At 39.4% G+C, this 18,120-nt stretch overlaps 2 protein-coding genes across 2 annotated transcripts; one reads left to right on the forward strand and one right to left on the reverse strand.

Moving 5' to 3' along the window:
• The first annotated feature begins 3,158 nt into the window (after positions 1-3,158).
• LOC145907152 (trans-L-3-hydroxyproline dehydratase-like) lies at positions 3,159-5,376 on the forward strand. The gene is made up of 7 exons (XM_082994584.1): positions 3,159-3,295; positions 3,388-3,537; positions 3,642-3,799; positions 3,868-4,040; positions 4,111-4,197; positions 4,488-4,603; positions 5,232-5,376. Exons 1-7 carry the CDS (start codon positions 3,159-3,161, stop codon positions 5,374-5,376), a joined length of 966 nt encoding a protein of 321 aa, XP_082850710.1.
• Positions 5,377-11,526: 6,150 nt separating this feature from the next.
• Positions 11,527-15,362, reverse strand: LOC145906647 (uncharacterized). Its single transcript, XM_082994098.1, has 2 exons — positions 15,250-15,362; positions 11,527-15,101 (listed from the first exon to the last, which is right to left on the reverse strand). Exons 1-2 carry the CDS (start codon positions 15,341-15,343, stop codon positions 11,527-11,529), a joined length of 3,669 nt encoding a protein of 1,222 aa, XP_082850224.1. The 5' UTR covers positions 15,344-15,362.
• Between the last annotated feature and the right edge of the window lie 2,758 nt (positions 15,363-18,120).

Consider the following 18,120-nt stretch of genomic DNA (forward strand, 5'->3'; position numbering starts at 1 on the left):
TCAAGTGTGGTTGTAACAAATACAAATGAATTCCCTCCCATTGCTAAGATGCCTGTCACCCAGAAGATACCTCGATAAAATGGGTTTGCGATCATTTCGTTGACATCTGCAAAAGCGCAGAAGAAATACCTTCTTTTTGCATAGCAAAGCAGGATACCCCGTGAAACCACGGGAGTTGATTAGCCCAGGTTCGTGAGTTAAAACCTCACCGAGAGCTTGATCTCGCACTCGCACCGACTTGTTGGGAAAAATGGCTGATCCAGCTTGGCTGCAATGCCTTACCTGCGAAGCCTGTGAACCTTATAATACGGATTTGTTCTGTTTTGCAACATAAAATGACATGGAAATCAGGGGCTAACTTTTTAGGAATACAAGTTCATGTAAATATAAATCTGTTAAAATGCATGCCTACAGGGCTTGCAAGTGTACTGACCGTTCGTGGAACGTAGTACAAAATTTAACACTGCAACAATGCTCGCAGCGAAAGTCACCGGTTGAAATAAGCGTGAAATGCACATCCAACAAAGAACTTCTACAGAACTGTTACCACAACAAGCCAAATGGTCATCGATCAAACCACGTTGCGTACTAGTACAACTTCCTCCCATTATGTCACGAACATGTGAGACATTATTAGCAGCCAAAGGACCAAACTCGCGTTATACCAACGCCTGACCATACATCATCAATGAAAGCAGATCCAAGAATGTCACATTACTGCGTAATCACGTAAATGAAATACGACCTAATAACCGAAAATAAATTAGAAGCACTTCCACCCAAAATTCATCAAAACGTTATTTGGAAATCAGTCACGTTGGCAACTAAAACCTCTCCACAGCCAATACTAAGAGCATCGTGTAGTGAGAGGAAATGACACGCTCACATGTAGGGGATTGATAAATTACCAACAAAGATTGATCAACAGAAGCAACAAAGCTGATAATGTAGTTTTATTAAAGTGAGCTGCAAATCAGTACGTTAATATTAAACTGCATTCTGTGTATCTGTTAATCAGTTGCAGTAAAATGACTTTGCAAAGAAGAGACTCGAGGTCGCCTGACAAGTTGTGCGCTTGCGCACCAGTGTACCTTGGCCACAATATACCCCGTGAAGCCACTGAGCTCCTGTAGCTCAGTTTGTAGAGCGTTGGGTCTGGTTAACCCAGGGTCGCGAGTTCAAACCTCACCGGGAGCTTGATTTTTCAGATCTCGCTCCGACTTGTCGGGAAAAGTGGCTGATCCAGCTTGGCTGCAATGCCTTGGCTGCGAAGCCTGTGAACCTTATGATCAGAATATTAGAGCTGTGATCGCCAAATATAAAGGGCCTGCGCAGTGGGGCGATCCCGCCTTGCTATGCGTAAGCATAGCATTACTTCTACACGCTAGTAGCGTGCTTTATCTTTGTTGTTATTATACACTGAAAGGCGAACAGTCGAACCGTTCTTGGAAGCTAAGGCAGTATTCCAAATTAAACAACATTTGATTAGCAAAAAAGAGAAAGGATATGATCAATTTTAAAACAGTTATAAAATTGCAGTCCGAATTACCATTCACTGATACTAATGCAAAAATATGCTCTGACAGAAAATAACGAACAGCTTGTGCTATGGTTTTCGCATATGAATTCCGTGGGAACGTTACAGCATCCGACAAAACATTACAGCATCCGACATACAACTGTAACCTCGCATGGTATAGATCAGGGCAGGGTGGTGCGAACAGCAGAATATTCCGAATTCCCCATTGTTTGATATATGATATCGAAATTTTTTACGTACATTAAAGTGTTTTAGGGTGGCAAAACGTTGGCAGGAAGCTTATGTTGTTTAAGTCAGGGGGCCACATGTGGTGGGTTGCGACCCAATTTTGGCCAGAATATTCATTTTGTGACGCGAAAAGAGTGGATATAACGTCGCACTTTGGTTAAATTTTCTTGCGCTTAAAGAACATTCAATGCGCACATGTTGTCAATATTCAAGTGAGTCCCTTCGTTATCATATTATAATTTGCGCTGTATGTTGTTTTGCACACGATCAATTATTACGTTGCAGTTACGTAAGTGTTGAATTCGCCGCAAGCAGAAGTGACCTCAGGAAAACTGCAAGTGTTACCCTCTTATTTGCGTCGTGAGACATATTACGAATATCATTTGTGGATCGCGCTAAATGTATTCGCGGAGCCCTCGATTATGAACCTATCCTATGTCACAGTTAATTCGTTAAGCCTAAGTTAGTTTGCTGAGAGGGTACATGTTTTGTAAACAATCCCCACAAGAGGGGGTGAATCCGTTGTGGCTCACGTCGACCCATGTGAATTTTGGGGCTTCATGGATTTAATGTTATTGTTTGCTTTGTGACTAAGCTTTTATTGCATTAAATCAGCTGTTTTCAACCGTGGGTCCGTAGAGCAGTGTTTCCCAACCGGTGGCACGCGAGCACATTTCTATAATGTGCGGATATAGTTTGAATTAAAAAATCGTAAGTGGTCCGCCATGACAAAAGGTTGAAAACCACCAAGTTACAAAAAGACCCCTACCATCCAATGTAATCTCCAAAAAGGGGGTTCGTCTCGCCCAGGCACAATTTTTTCTCGCTTTCCCACAATTTTTACCGCTCTTCTGTTTACAAACAATCGCCTGTTTGTTCTATAGCGTTTACCCAGCCGAAAGAACATTTAATTTCCGAAGAATTGTCTCAGCACTATATGAGACAGCACAATCTACCATATACCTATATGTACACTTTCTATTGGCTGCTTAGAAAATAATCCGAATGAAATGAAGCTTTATTCTTTATCATTAGGTTTAGTCTAACAGGCTTCGCAGACCCGGCCTAATTTTTTATATATTTTTTTTAATTTAACAAGGACAAGCACTTAATCGTTCAGAAAATCATTATGAGACAATAGTATACAACTAACGTTTGGTACTTTGGTTTGAACTGCGGTATGAGCAAAATGGTATGCTTATATTTCACATATGAAGTTCTATTGACCTGCAGGCGAATGTATGTCAGGACCAAATATTGACTTGTCGTGAGTTGCCAACGTTGCTGGTTTTGCAATCCGGCTTACGGCCTTCATAGAGAAGTGTTGACGATTGAACTGTCAGTGTAGTTATTCGAAGTAAAGAAACGGAAGCGCATCAAGCGTTTGAAAATGCGCCTCAAGACCATCGACTACCATTGCGGGGGTTCCCCTATGCGGATCATTACCGGAGGACTACCGAAAATCGAAGGAAGCTGCTTTGAGGAGAGAAAGCAATACGTGCACGAAAACCTGGATTTCATTCGCAAGTAAGTTGATTGTGCGACTGAAATCTGAATCTTTACAGTGCATTGTAGTAGAAGACATTTGCCAACGTAAAAAAGCTTACCTCATATCACAGGCAGCTATGTTGGGAACCCCGTGGTTACCGATCCATGACCGTTGTCTTGCCAGTGGCTCACGACCAATCAGTGGCCGACGTCGGTGTGATCTTTTGCGCAGCTACCATGTACTTGCCGATGTGCGGAGAGGCGACTATTTGCTTTACTAGGTGGTTTAACTACAATTTAAGTTGTTTAACTACAATTTAACTTAATACAGCCAACCCTATATTAAGCACATATATGTTTAATCTTACCAATATACACTGCTAAGGTACTTGCTGGAACACGGTTTGATTAAAGGCACTGAACCGGAAACAAAGTTGGTCGTCCAATGTCCTCCCGGTCTGGTCACGTGTTACGCAGAATGGACCAATGGGAAAGTTGGAAACATTCGCTTGAACATGGTGCCTTCGTTCGTGCACGCAAAAGGTGCATTTTTCAGTCAAATTTCGGGCTCCAAAAAAATCTATGCAACTCTTGCTGCTTTTGTTTTGCAGACCGAAGTTTAAAACTATCGACAGGTTTGGAAATAAGTGCCAACCTCGTGTACGGCGGTGCATACTACGTGGTGGTTTACCAGGACGAACTCAAAATCGACATTGATAAAAATGAGATCAGCGCTATGACGTCATTAGGTGATGACGTCACGGAACGAGCAATCGAAGCTTGGGTTAGAACACTGACAACTGAAACGGTGTTTAAAGGACAAATTTTAGTAAAATTGTTTGTTTTGTTGACAGAAAGAAGTTCCAGTCAGCGGTACCATTATTGCGGATAGAAATCATACATCGTTTTCGTTTCATTTCATCGTGGTTGGCGAGTCGATGGTGAGTTTAGGAACAAAACTTTGTTTGCCCTCAAACGAACACTGATTTAATGTTTTCAGTGAGCTGCCTTTACTTTAAACAAACGTGCTACCATCTAATTATTGAACACTGTTTGGCAATAGGATTCTTTTGGATCTAAGCCAAAAGCGCGGTTTCAAATAGTTACTAGAAAAACATATACTGCATAGGGTCAAAGAGGATGCAAGCGAAATACTCGTGCAATTTTATTTCCAAGGCAAGGTTTAAAAAGAAGACAAATTCCAGGATTTACAAATCCATGTCGGTTACAGGTAAACCGTGGTTTCTGCGGCTCCGGATCTACTTGTCGAGCAGCTTTCGACTATTTTAGCGGAAAACTAAAACTCGGCGAGACACGTGATTATGGAAGTATTGTGACAAAACAATGGTGAGAGAAATAACCACAATTGTTTAAAAGGCGTCTGTCTTCCAATGATTATGTTGAATATTCTCAGGCCCTACAATAAATGGGTCCATATACCAGTTTAGATGGGCCCTGAATAGCAAAATACGGGCCCAAAAACTGTTGACTAGGGAATATAGCTGACTTTCACAAAAAATGTTATGATTTTATTTCCAAAAGAAGTTCTCGAACAGGTACTTCTCTCCCTCATGGGCCCTTGTGTATACGGATAATGGCATAGGAATTTATGTGGAAACGTTTAATATGCATATCAATGTTTACAGCATTTAGGACAGCCTTTTAATTAGATTGTTGAAGCTACAAACAATTCGATGAACAGTGTTTCCATATTGCCATGTTACAATGAAAAAATTATCGTCTGTTAAAGACGGGGATTTTCTTGATTGCTCGAAATTACCTGTTCGAAAATTTTTTTTCCATACAGTGTACAAGCGAGTGTACAGCGTCATTAGTGTTGTTTAATTTTTGCTGTAGCAAGCAAAAAAAAGCACTTCGAAAAATCGTATCATGTATCATAAAAAAAATACTTTCCGTACAGGAATGTGAAACATTTCATATTATCAACAACTAAATGTGCATTTTTCGTATGCAGTGCAACTGTATCAGCAGTTAAAGCAACTAAGGTTGGAAAAAAAGATGCGGTGATCATTGAAATCAAAAACAAAGCTTATAGAACCGGATGTCACGAGTTTGAATTTGAAGAAGAAGACCCCCTTCGAAAGGGTTTTCTTGTATAAAACACCATGAACAATCGCAATGCCGCCTAAATTTGCTTTTTTTCAAGCTATGTTAAAATATTCGTATTATTGATCAGTATTTTAATTAAACCGTAGACTTCCTCATGCTAAGTTATCGTAAACCGCAATGAAATAATTGTTTTCGCATTTTGTCGATAGCCTGTTTAAAGCATGTTGATTTTTTTGCTAACTCTACTGATTGGCTTGTTTGATTTTTTCGGTTCTCGGTCGAATTGCATATTGTTGAAAAAAAAACATTTACTACCTGGCCAAATATCTGACAACTATTTTACCTTAAAGACATGCATTATATCTTTTCAGCCTGAAGCTGGAATATTATCGTTGCGTAGAAAAAAAACAAGTTCAACACCACAAAAGTTAACTAACCTTAACAAATTCACATTTTTACACCTTTTCACACTCAGCAGCAAGTGCCAAACGCCAATCCAAATGCTCTGAATAACAAAGTGTTTCAGGCATTTCACGCAACACTCCACGCCTTCTACCACGCAAAGATCTAACAATTAAGGCAACGATTGTTGCATCACAGAAAGCGCTCTGTTGTAAATAAGCGCGAGCTGTACTCTAACGGAGAATTACACTCAAAGGTACAGTTTGTAGAGCACTACCAACCTAATAGGATTTTTCACTTTAAAATACAAGGAAAATCCTATCGGTTTATTAAATATACAATGTCCCACGTTGATCGAATATCAACCAATTATCCTCGCAACTGCTTCCTATAAATATGTCGATTAAGTAAGATAACTTTTCAGAAGCTTCAAACATTCTATAGAATGTTCTTATAGGAACCCCTAATTACCCGCTTAGAGATCTCGACTCCATTCTCGCGTCACTGGCACAGAGCAAACCGCAGAATGAACGCTTAGACTCGTATTTTGGAGGCAAAGAACTTCTCCAAAACGTCGGATGTGGCAAACTTGCGCATCTCAAGCAGCATCCATTCAGTACTTAAACAAACGTTATTAATGACACTCTCCTCTATAACAGACCCATTTTGGAGCAGTATCTTGGATATTTAAGTCATTTTATCCTTAATTTGGGGTGTCATATTAACGGGTTTTGCAATTAAGCATGTCTGGCTACGCCTATACCCACGTGTAAGACCAACTATTGCTCGTTATCTAGCACGGGCTCGGACAAACTTAAATATCCATAAAACTAGCAGATCAAATATATTTTTAAAGGGTGAAGTTTCACGCACTGTTATCAGCCCCATGACATAGTAATGACCCTTTGTGTATTCGCATGTCATTGCACGTTTGTTGTGACTATTCCTTTTGCGTTTTATTCGTTCAATCGCATTAACCATCTTTTTAATCGCCCAAAGCTGATGTTATATTCATCACCTGCAAATCTGGGGGGAAGTATTTGTAACATACGTCACAGAAATCAGTGTTTATATTTCGTAATATTTCGTGTGCACAAGTTTTGCAAAATCCCATACTGCGAACCATATGATAAACTCATCGAATGTTCTCGAGTTAAGTGATTCATTCAACATCCTGTTTACCACATATAATGTTCTCCTATGCTTATGTCACATCACACCTATGTTCTTGTATTATATTACTGCAAGCGCCTCATGATATCACGTGACATTATTGACCAATCAGCGCTCAGTATGGAGAGCTGTAAAAAGCCCCGTGTGCCTGTAAATTCATTCCATTCGATTCTACTTGTCCTATCGTATTACTGTTACACTGCTATTATTACTGAGACTCTACAAGCTATTCGCCGGCTTGGGATTTATTCCCATAGCCTGATAATAAACTGTTTATTCAGATACAACGGTTTGCTGGTGAGGTTCAAACCTTACACGCACAACACATCGCACTATGCTTTTGTTTTTTATCTGTTTCTTGCACTCACGTTTTATCAAACTTCCCTTTGTGTTTATTTTCTATGTTTACCACATCCCGTAACGCTCCATTGGTTCACCTGCAAGTTGTTGATTGGTTGATTGGCCGGTGCAAGGAGTGCAGTGTGCATGACCAGTAGTCTTGAGATGGGCGTCGTGTTATACGGTTGTTTTTAGTGTCGCCAAACAAGCAAGTACTATTGAAGGGTTTATTGGCGTTTACTGGTATTGTATGTACGTACGTTTTATCGCATTAGTTCGTTTATTAAAGTGCATGAGACACGTAAAAATGTTAACAATGAAACTAAGAGATGTTTATAACTTAAAAATACATAAACTTTTAAAAACACGACAGAGACAAACTCTTAATTTAGCATTGTCATTTTGTCCACTCACAGCAAAAAATAGAAGTAGGTTAATTAAATTTTGAGGCTGGCAAACACCGCCGAGAAAAACCGACCAAATTATCTGATGATGCAACACGACACTGTTATTCTGTCATAGTACCACTTTTTGTCCGACAGTAGCGTTGCCTTCTAGTTCGCGTCGTGAATGATTTATTTAATTCTCCACAACCAACTACTAATGTATTTTTCGCTATATAGTTGTAACTACAAATGTTGGAATCATCAAACTAAAGTCAACACAAAGGTGAGGTTAAAGTTGTGACATCACACCCAAAATGACGTCATGTAATGTCACTGAGCAAAGAAACGCACTATCCCTGTCTTTTCGAAGTACAGAGTAGTGTCGTTGTTTCTGCAATAACCTTTGTTCTTCCGATAATCCGGTACGAATAAGCGTTTGGTTTGTGACGTCACATTGACATATTTTTGTGTGATGTAAAACCTTGTCCCGACCTTTGAGGTAACGTAATCTGTGGATTCTCCTATGTTTGAAAATATTCGATATCTGCAATATAAGGCGCCTTCTCCTATGTGGACAATGCATTTTTGGACGCGAGCGCCCTGCGTGATGTCAATTTCGCCACAGCGAAAAAGGTTTACGATTTTTGGTCGCCGCTACGTTTTGTGCAGTACATTTTTTAGATGGCGTAGAACCGGATATATGTTAGTTGTAAATGTACCTTTAGTTTTACGGAAAGTTGTCATTACCGTGTCATATGCACTTTAAAGTCAGGCGCCCATTTAGTGAAACCAGTGTGAGGTATTTTGGCTTAAGTGGTGAGCCGTTATTGCAGGTCCGGGCCTTTTTTCGGAATTAGGGAGGCAGCGTTAGGTTGCCGAAATAATTCCGTGACACATTCATCTCTCATTTTGACCTCACCCCAGGGCTGACATAGAAATCACACGCCACCACCAGAGCCGATCAAGAGCTATGACGTAAGTAAGCTAAATAACTAGCACGGGCGCCGACAAAACCATAAGGGTTATCGAGTCAGGCGTCTTTCGTGTAAAATTCTTACAACTTGTTTACGCCTATCATAATATTGATTAACTGGAAAAACTAAGGTGTTGTTTTTCCAGTAATGAATATTTTGACTCGCGTAACCTACATTGCGCTACATCCTCCCACAAAGAGAGTTTTAGCGTTTAAAAATAAATTTCTTCGTGAAGGCGACCGTTTCTGCATGTTGTCACAATGATATCAGGCAAGCGGTGACGTGATCAACGAACGATCTTGTGAGTGTCGATCACTCGTTAGTGGATTTCCACCCAATAACATGTTTTGTCTGTCAACTCGTTTCCTTTTCGAAAATTTTAAGCCATATGCTCGTTTAACGATGTATAACAGGGCTGGTCGACCTGTCAGGGAATATTGGATCGACAAGAAACCTTTCCATCATTACATTTTTGATTTGGGTCGAGTTTTGCAAAGTATTTTTTTTTTCAATTTGGTTACGTCACTGAAATGTTACGTTGTATAACATTTTGGACATGTTAGAGCCATGTGTTAGAAAACAAATAAAAACAAAACGGAAATGGTGAGGACAATGTCCCCTACCACTGCATCTACACAACTGCAAACTTCACAGTCCTTCTAACACCGGAGGCAGAAAGATAAGATAGTGCGAATTACATGAGCACGCAAAATATTAAAGACCCGCATCACGAACGCACGACGTCATTACACAACATCAAAAACAATGATAAAAGATGTACTCCATCCATAAAACACACCAAACAAAACAGAAAGCAACTACTAACGAATTCAGGGGTGAATTATTTTTTGGATGTTTGTTGAGGCTTGCGTACGGTTCAGCCACATGGCTTTGCACACATTCAGACTTTTGGCGATTGGCTGTTGCACAAATACCACCGAAAAACAACTTAAAATGCTTAGGCGCGTTCCTACCGGTGGGTGCACGTTTGCAAAATGGTGGCGCAGAGCCGTCTTATCGTTGCTTCACAACTTGCCTTTGGGTAAATTTCAATATGCCCGGTGATGTGTCTATCTTGTTGGAAATTTATATTTCTCTCGCGAACATAGCTCTTCACTATGTTGTGCTATCAGTGGAAAAGTCACTGAATACTGCACACAACTTTAGGAAGTGTAATGACGATATCATTGGGGTTTCCACGGGAGTGGAATTGACCAGAAGCATTCTTAACTATGGGCCTTCAAACTGTTTTTCGAAAAATGCGTACCAAGGATGATAAAACTACTTCGGAGTTTTCGGATGTGTGGCATGTGCCGTGCAGCGAATCAAACTTTGAGTTTGTAACCATAGACTTCATCAAAGGTACAACAAAAGAACGCTGTTTACTCTGCCGAACGTCATACCACCCCAGACATGTTTAAAAGTCGATTGTCCTCAGTGAAGCATGCCGTATGCGCCTCCTCAACAAAAGACAGGACCACACCTACAAAGCCTTAAACGACTTGAGGACAAATGCCGGAAATCGGGCTTCTCCAAGAAAACCATTGATACGAGTGTCGCAGAGGCACGAACGTGGTCAACACCCTTCCGCAACTACACCGACAAGATTAAAGATAAAATGAGGTACATCAATCTCACACAAAAAGAAAAGCAATGAAACAGCCAGGTCCAAGTGTTTACAAACGACCCCACTCCTTGGGTAAAATTTTAGCAAATTACCGGGAACTGGCGCTGCAGACGGTCTGCAAGGACCCTCCTGGTATACCCTTGTGGCTGCGCATTGTGCGGACACAATGGTAACCATATATGTGTCCATGGTTAACGAAACGTCAACATATCCAACAAAAGCAGGAAAACAATAAACGATGCAAAAATCTAACGTGTGCGATTTTCGGCATTTATGTTGCGACGTGCACATGCAGCTTGTCATGAACAATACGTTGGCCAAACAAAACATACACTTTCAACAACATGGGCACAACACCAACATATTGTATTTAGTCAAAGGCAAGTTGGGAGGCAAACGCGCACCCACCGGCAGGAACGCGCCCAAGCATTTCAAGTTGTTTTTCGGTGGTATTTGTGGAACAGCCAATGTCCAAAAGGCTGGATGTATGCGAAGTCATGTGGTTAAACCGCACCCAAGCCTAATAAACATCCAAATAATTCTCCCCCGAATTCTTTAGTATATTGCTGGCAGTTTTGTTTGGTGTTGTGTTTCATGGAATGAGTACATCTTTTCCCACTGTTTTTAGTGTTGTTTAATGACGTCGTGCATTTGTGCTGCGGATCGTTATTATTTTTTTGTAAACAAAGTACTATACTGTATTGTTGTATTTAATCACCCTAAACCTTGTTTTTGATCAACTGCAGGTGACTTGTGTTTGTTTGATTTCTGTTAATTTCGTAATAGTGTTTTATTTGTCTTCTTTATAATTTTTTAGTTACCACATTTCCTACATTTCTCACGAATACAAAAAACCTGACGAGAATATGGTGGCCTACAGGAAAAAGAGATTTGTGCGTTTTAGACAGACCGCCATTGAGTGTTTATTCATTTTAACTTATGTGGCATACAGACGGCCTTACTATAGTGTTACACCGCTGCTGCAACAAAAAGCCCACACATCACGGCTTTTAGTTGTTTCTATATGTTGCCTGATGGTTGGGAACCCCTGGGCCTGATTTGCCTGCTACATCTTTCGTAATATACTGGAATTAATTGTTTTCACAGTGTTTTTTCTCTGTTACAAAACAATGCAAGTTACATACAAGTCACTAGTAGTATTACCAAAAAAATGAGAAAATATTTACAAATTCGGGGAAAGTGATTTTACAGTATAGTAACTAAACCAAATCACAAGAACTGCCAACATTGGATTGGAATAAAAGTTTGCAACATTTGTTAAGTATGGCGTTTGCTAAATCATTCAACAATCTCAATTACTCGATCACCATCCTGCTCAGCTCGGGGGTTGTATCTAACGCTTAATTCAGACGAACGACTCCTTGATGTACGTGATGATGATATTTTGGAAAAGAGCCATTCTTTTATCTTCGACAATAGCTCCTCTAATGATTTGGAGTAGAGCAAGGGGTTAAGGGCGCTGTTGATTGGAAGCAACATACAAGCACTCAGCACATAAGAATCTCCTGGCATCTTCATTCCTCCAAAACTCAAAAATCCCATAACACAAATTGGAATCCAGCAACAAAAGTCGGTCAAAATCAACCTGGTGATTCTCTTCTGCATCTGGGAGCTGACGTCAGTTCTTCTGGAGCCTCTCATGCGGTTGCTTCGCTTGTAAACAAGAAAATTAGCAACCACCATATAGATAAACATGAGGAAGTTAAGTGTAATAAGGAATGTTGAATATTCCCAAGCAAACTCATTGGTTGTTGCAAACAAATGTGGCATACAGACGCTCGTTCCACCATAATATCCAAACTCTCTTTTGATAGAATTACGCGGAAAACTGTTTTCAACTGTGCGCTTAACATCGTACCAAGACTTTGGCTCTGATGCCGGAATTCTTTCCGCAAGTAACACCATGTTTTCTCTTGACACGAAATCTGTTTCATAAAAGTTATTTGGAAACCAAACATCAGTTACAAAGTACTCAGAAATTGGGTGAAGCAAAGGAACGGTTGCCAACAAAATAGCTAATATCCAACAAGACAATTCAGCAATTAAAGTTTTAGTGACACCGACATATCGCACGTGGAAAGGTCTATAGGCCGATAGCAAGCGAAATGTTGTCATAGCTGTCATTGTGAGTGCTGATGCTTCTGATGATACCAGTTCAAGTGCCCCAAGTCCTGAACACAAGCTACTTGATCTCCATTCCTTATCAAACAAACAATAAGATCCAGAATATCTGTTAGCTTGTATTATGATTGCCAGTAGATAAACTCCCATGAGAAGGTCAGAAACGCATAGATTAAGAACAAAAACGCTTGTATTAATATACAAATTGTTATTTTTATTGACTTTAATCAAATCAAGTGTGGTTGTAACAAATACAAATGAATTCCCTCCCATTGCTAAGATGCCTGTCACCCAGAAGATACCTCGATAAACTGGGTTTGCGATCATTTCGTTGACATCTGCAAAAGCGTTTCTATCCAAATTAACACATTCGTCACTTCCGTCTGAGCAGTCATTAATTCCATTTTGTATAAGCCCTATTTCAACGGATAAAGGATCTTTGTTGGTGCAATAAAACCTGGTATTTTCACAGCGACACCTGCTTTCATCTGATTCGTCGTCACAATCAATTATTCCGTCGCAAACATGATCTCTATGTATGGAATTCTTTCCTTTACTTCTGCAGTAGTAGCGGGTATTGTTACAAAGATCTAGAAATTCATCTGATCCGTCGTCACAATCAATTCTTCCATCACAGACTCTTTGTTCATCAATGTTAATTTCTTCATTGCTAAAACACTTAAACCTGTTGGGACAAAAACGTTCGCCGATAACTCCGATATCGTCTTTGACAGATCCATCACACCACAAAGGATAGTTTCGTTCAGCTATCCCTTGCCATGTCGAAGCATATGCTGTAAACAATTCCGTCATAACTGTAACGCACAACGAATCATTACCCATATTTTCCCTTTTCAAAATGCTCCCATCTGCTATACATTCACTTTGCACTGATGCCATGGCAGTTGAACAATATTTTGTGTTAGTTTGGTTGACGCATTCTACACTTGTGTTACACAACACCTTATCTTGGTTCACACATGTAGAACTGTCCTTACAATGCATTTGGTTGTGTGCACAATCTCCTACTATATCGCGACACAATGTTTGATTTTTGCACAAACATTCATCTGACATATCGAAGCAATCCACCACACCGTCACAAACTTGCTGGCTTGAAACTATCAGTTTTCCGTCCAAACACTGGAAACATCTAAACTGTCCATTGAGGAAACAAATATCTGAACTGTCAGAACATTGAGCCACTGAATCGTAGACGTTGGTTTGAGGTAAAACGCAAACACCTTTCCTTGTTGACCCAGAACATTTAAACCCAAACCCATGGAAAATTTCGTCACTTTTGTCCTTGCAGCCATCAACAGCTTGCATGTCACAAAAGTATTCACTTGCAATAAGTTGTTGATTTTCACAGAAAAGAACGTTTTTGCAGGATTCACGGCATGTTGAAATTGTACAAATCGCTTGATCAACTTCACAATTATGAACATCAGTAGCGCACGTTTGACTGAAAACTTCATTGCACGTTATACTAGCATTAGTATGTATGAGATTTCTGGCATCCTTTTCACTTGGGCATGTTAGAGCCATCAAATAACAAGATTGACACGTAATGTTGAAAAATGAGCAAATTTCGTCAGTTTTGTCATCACAATCTACGAAAGTATCATTTATCCAGTTAAAAGGTATACATCTTCCGTTTGACGAGCATTGTGTGTTATTTGTCCTACATGGACATCTGGCGGAAGTACCAGAGCAGTTACAGCTAGAATGTGTCTCATCACTTCCATCAATGCAGTCAGCTTTTCCGTCACACAACAAAGATCGGTCAATGCTATTTGAATCCATTCCGAGGCACGGTTTTACTCCCACACAAGAACACTCAAATTTACCTTCATACGTGCAGTTAACCTCATCACTCCAATCTCCGCAGTTATTATTTCTATCGCATTGCAAAGATTTTCTAATGCAGCCAGCACTCAAAGACGAGCAATTTTTGTGTTTGTAACACGCACACACAAATCTACCAGCTGGACATAATATGCAGTTAACCTCATCACTCCAATCTCCACAGTCATTAAATCCATCGCATTGTACTGATATATTGAACCAACCAGTTCCTGACGTACAGTTTTTAGTCTTGTAACATGAACACTCAAATCTATCAGCTGGACATGTACAGTTAACCTCATCACTCCAATCTCCACAGTCATTCAATCCATCACATTGTATTGATTTAACGAACCAACCAGTTCCTGACGTACAGTTTTTAGTCTTGTAACATGAACACTCAAATATATCAGCTGGACATGTGCAGTTAACCTCATCGCTCCAATCTCCACAGTTATTCCATCCATCGCATTGCCAAAATTTATCGATACAACCACCAAATAGCGAGGAGCAATTTTTAGTTTTGTAACATGGACACTCGAACTTATCAGCAGGACATGAAGTGCAGTTAACTTCATCACTGCCGTCTAAACAATTCATTCTTCCATTACAATGGTCATTTATTTTCAAACATCCATTACTTCCGGGACATGTTGTTGTAAAACAATCGCACTGAAATCTTTTATCAGGACAAACATCACTTAACTCATCACTCCAATCTCCACAGTTGTTTTGTTCGTCATTTACTTGCGACCACTCAATACATCCAGGTTGACTCGATCCGACTTTACCGATCTTATGATGAGCACATTCGAACATGGCCGAGGGACAAGTGCAGTTTGAGTGAGAATATGGGACTTCACAAACCGGTAGATTTTCATCTTCTGTTAAAAGTTTAAAGTTTTTTGAATTATTGTGAACTTTAAAACAAAGCATAAATGTTGGTTCTGTTCATTTATCAGAAAGTTACTTAAACAGTAGTTATTGATAAAAAGTACAACGAACAGTTGTTAATTTTAAAGCAACACTTACTTGTGATAGGAAGAAGGGCCAAACTTGTGTCTTCACCCGGACATTCACCTTCCGCCCATCCGATTATCGCAAACATCAGCAACAATTTCAGCATTATACACGATTTTTGTACTTCGACTGCAGATTAACAGAAGTTAAGTCTTCAACTGTTTATTTTAAGCTGTAGAAAGATGTCCTAATGACTTTGCCACAAACAAACACAATTCCAAATCTATTATAAAATCAAAGTCTTTTAAGAATGAGATTTGTGACCAGGTTTTTATTTCGTAATTTTTGACACAGAATTTCAGCTTTTGAAATTCGAATGGTTTTGGAGGATTAAGGGATATTTAAATATTATTTGTATAAATCTATGTCAAAGCGGGACATAAACGGACAAAATAAAGGAAATGGCTTAGGATTCCAACTGCTTTTGCATGAACAATTAAAGCGATTTTGAATGCGCTTCGCTCAAAAGGAAGTGTCAATTAACACCAATCCTGTAGCAATTCCAAAATGGTGGTCGTTCAATGCTTGTCTTGTTGATGAATTTTTCCTGGAACTCATTTTTATCAGGGAATTACTGCATTTATTTTTAATTACAGGAGAATGCGAAGGATATGTTGCAACAGGTTTGTACCATTCATTAAAGGGAAGTGCGTACATCAATTTCATTATCATTGAAATATTGTCAGTCATTTCTATAATTGTCACACGCATTAAAATTGAGGATCTATTTTATTCCTGTCAGTAGTGACAACCCACATATCCTATGTAAAGGCAGGAAATCAACAAGAATAATTGTCATCGGGCGTGGATTCGTCGCATTAACATTTTTCATGATTTTATGACATTGAGATTTCAGTATTTTTGATGGAAGGATTCTAAAATGTCGACTTCCGTCCTTTGTTTAACAGCCAACATGCGCCTCACACATAGAAATTATTTTTTTACATCACGACACAGCGTTTCCAATATAAGTTGCGGAAGAAGACAACGGAACAAACCACCAAATTGTTTTTAAAACATTTCTAGGTAAACAAACACTTAACGAACCGGTTTGTTTGCGATCTAGGATTTTCTGCAAACGTTACCGCACACACACAGCGAGCGAAATAAACATTTTCTTTGTGATGAGTGTTTGCAGCGGTGGAAGGTCAACACAGAGACCTCTTATTTTCACTGTAGGTGATCAAGGTTTAGTCTGTATATATGTGGAGAGAGTCGCAACAATATAATTAGACTTAGTAGCACGTTCTATAATATACAACCCTGGAGCTCATCAATGGCAGATCAAGAAAAGGGCGGTCGCACCTAAAAACGGGTATGTGCTGGAGAGGGGTTACATAAATATAGCGTGGTTTAGTCAGCTGACTAATGGCTGTCTGGTCGCCTCAAAATCATCGCTATTGCGTCACAGTTAGTTGCGCCGAGCAGTAACCGCTCACCATAATGAAACTTTTTGCCCATCTCGCTCCAGATGAATTTACTTCTATGCAAATATTCCAGTAAACAAATTCTTATATTTGCTCAAAAACTAATCCCAAACATATTTTCCTGCTACTAATCCTCGTGTACTTTTGACACTTTCTTGCAGCGCACATTTTTATGAGGGGACACCACACTTTTGCTTAATATTTTTAGGAAGATGACCTCCAGTTTTAAAGTATTAAGTATTTCGTGCCTTAAACTTGGCATTATTCCAATAATTGCACAACATCATCACAGTACAATGCAAAGGAAAAATAAACTATACTCTAATAATAAGTAGCAGTATGCATGTTTCCTGGCCTAATTCCTCACACACTGGAACGCATATAACGGAACGAAATATGCAGGCAGTGTTAGACCTGCAGAACTCCCACAGCCTGCTCTCCGTCACACCTTTTTTATGACACCTTGTTGTTGACACCTGCTGTCTTTCCCGTTAGCTTACTGACTCCCAACTAAACCCGACATTAGGGCTTGGATTTTGAAAAATGCTATTTAAAAAAAGGTATTAAAATCACCATGACAACAACATTATGCTACAGGACCAAATTGATCGACGGTTCAACATTTTTGCGTGCTTTTCTTGATGTTCTATATCTCCTGTTTAGTGTTTTTCACCAGTAGTCGATAAAAAGGAGAGGAAACGCTCGAAAGCTCGCATTGCAGACACTTAATAAATTAATCTCTCCATGCAAGTGACAACCTTTTAGAATCGATTTACTGACAAAAGGCTAACTGTATAATTAACAGTATTTTTGAATGAACGTAACTAGCATACCACACTGCGCAATATTTTATTCTTCGTACATAAAGGGAGTCGCTTGTACAGTTATACGCATTATAGTTATTTGTAAACTTGCAAAATTCTCCCTAAAAAGCTCTCGTACGTTTGGAATAAATATTTGATTATATACGAAGGTGTCTCCAAACTCCAAACAGCATTTATCCAGAAAAAATGGTGTTTTCTTTGCTCGGTTATTCGGGTTAATTAAATTTAATCTTAAAACTTTAGTGATAACACACGAATCACATGTATTCAATTATTGTTTGGTAATTGACTTAGTAGTAGTTTCTGCGAGTAATTGCATATTTTAAGAAAAATTTACTTTGATTAAAAAACAATTTGCTTCATTGATTTGGCAGTGCCGAAAAACCTTTAACAAGTAGAACAAGCATGTGGCTTAAGCATGTAGTGTACAACATGTGCATGTGCATGTATATGTAAACAGTTCCTCCTGGTGTATATTTTGTCGCATATATTACACCTGAATTCTGTGTTCTGCATCTGCCGAATGGTTTTTAGCAGGTGGAAGTGGTCAATATGTCGCTTCATATGATTGGAATGTTTGAACTTTTTATCGCTCCCAGGACACGAATATGGCGTCTCGCCGGTATGAGATT

This window comes from Ascidia mentula, chromosome 6 (genome assembly GCF_947561715.1).
Source record: "Ascidia mentula chromosome 6, kaAscMent1.1, whole genome shotgun sequence".
In the NCBI taxonomy this organism is placed as follows: domain Eukaryota; kingdom Metazoa; phylum Chordata; class Ascidiacea; order Phlebobranchia; family Ascidiidae; genus Ascidia; species Ascidia mentula.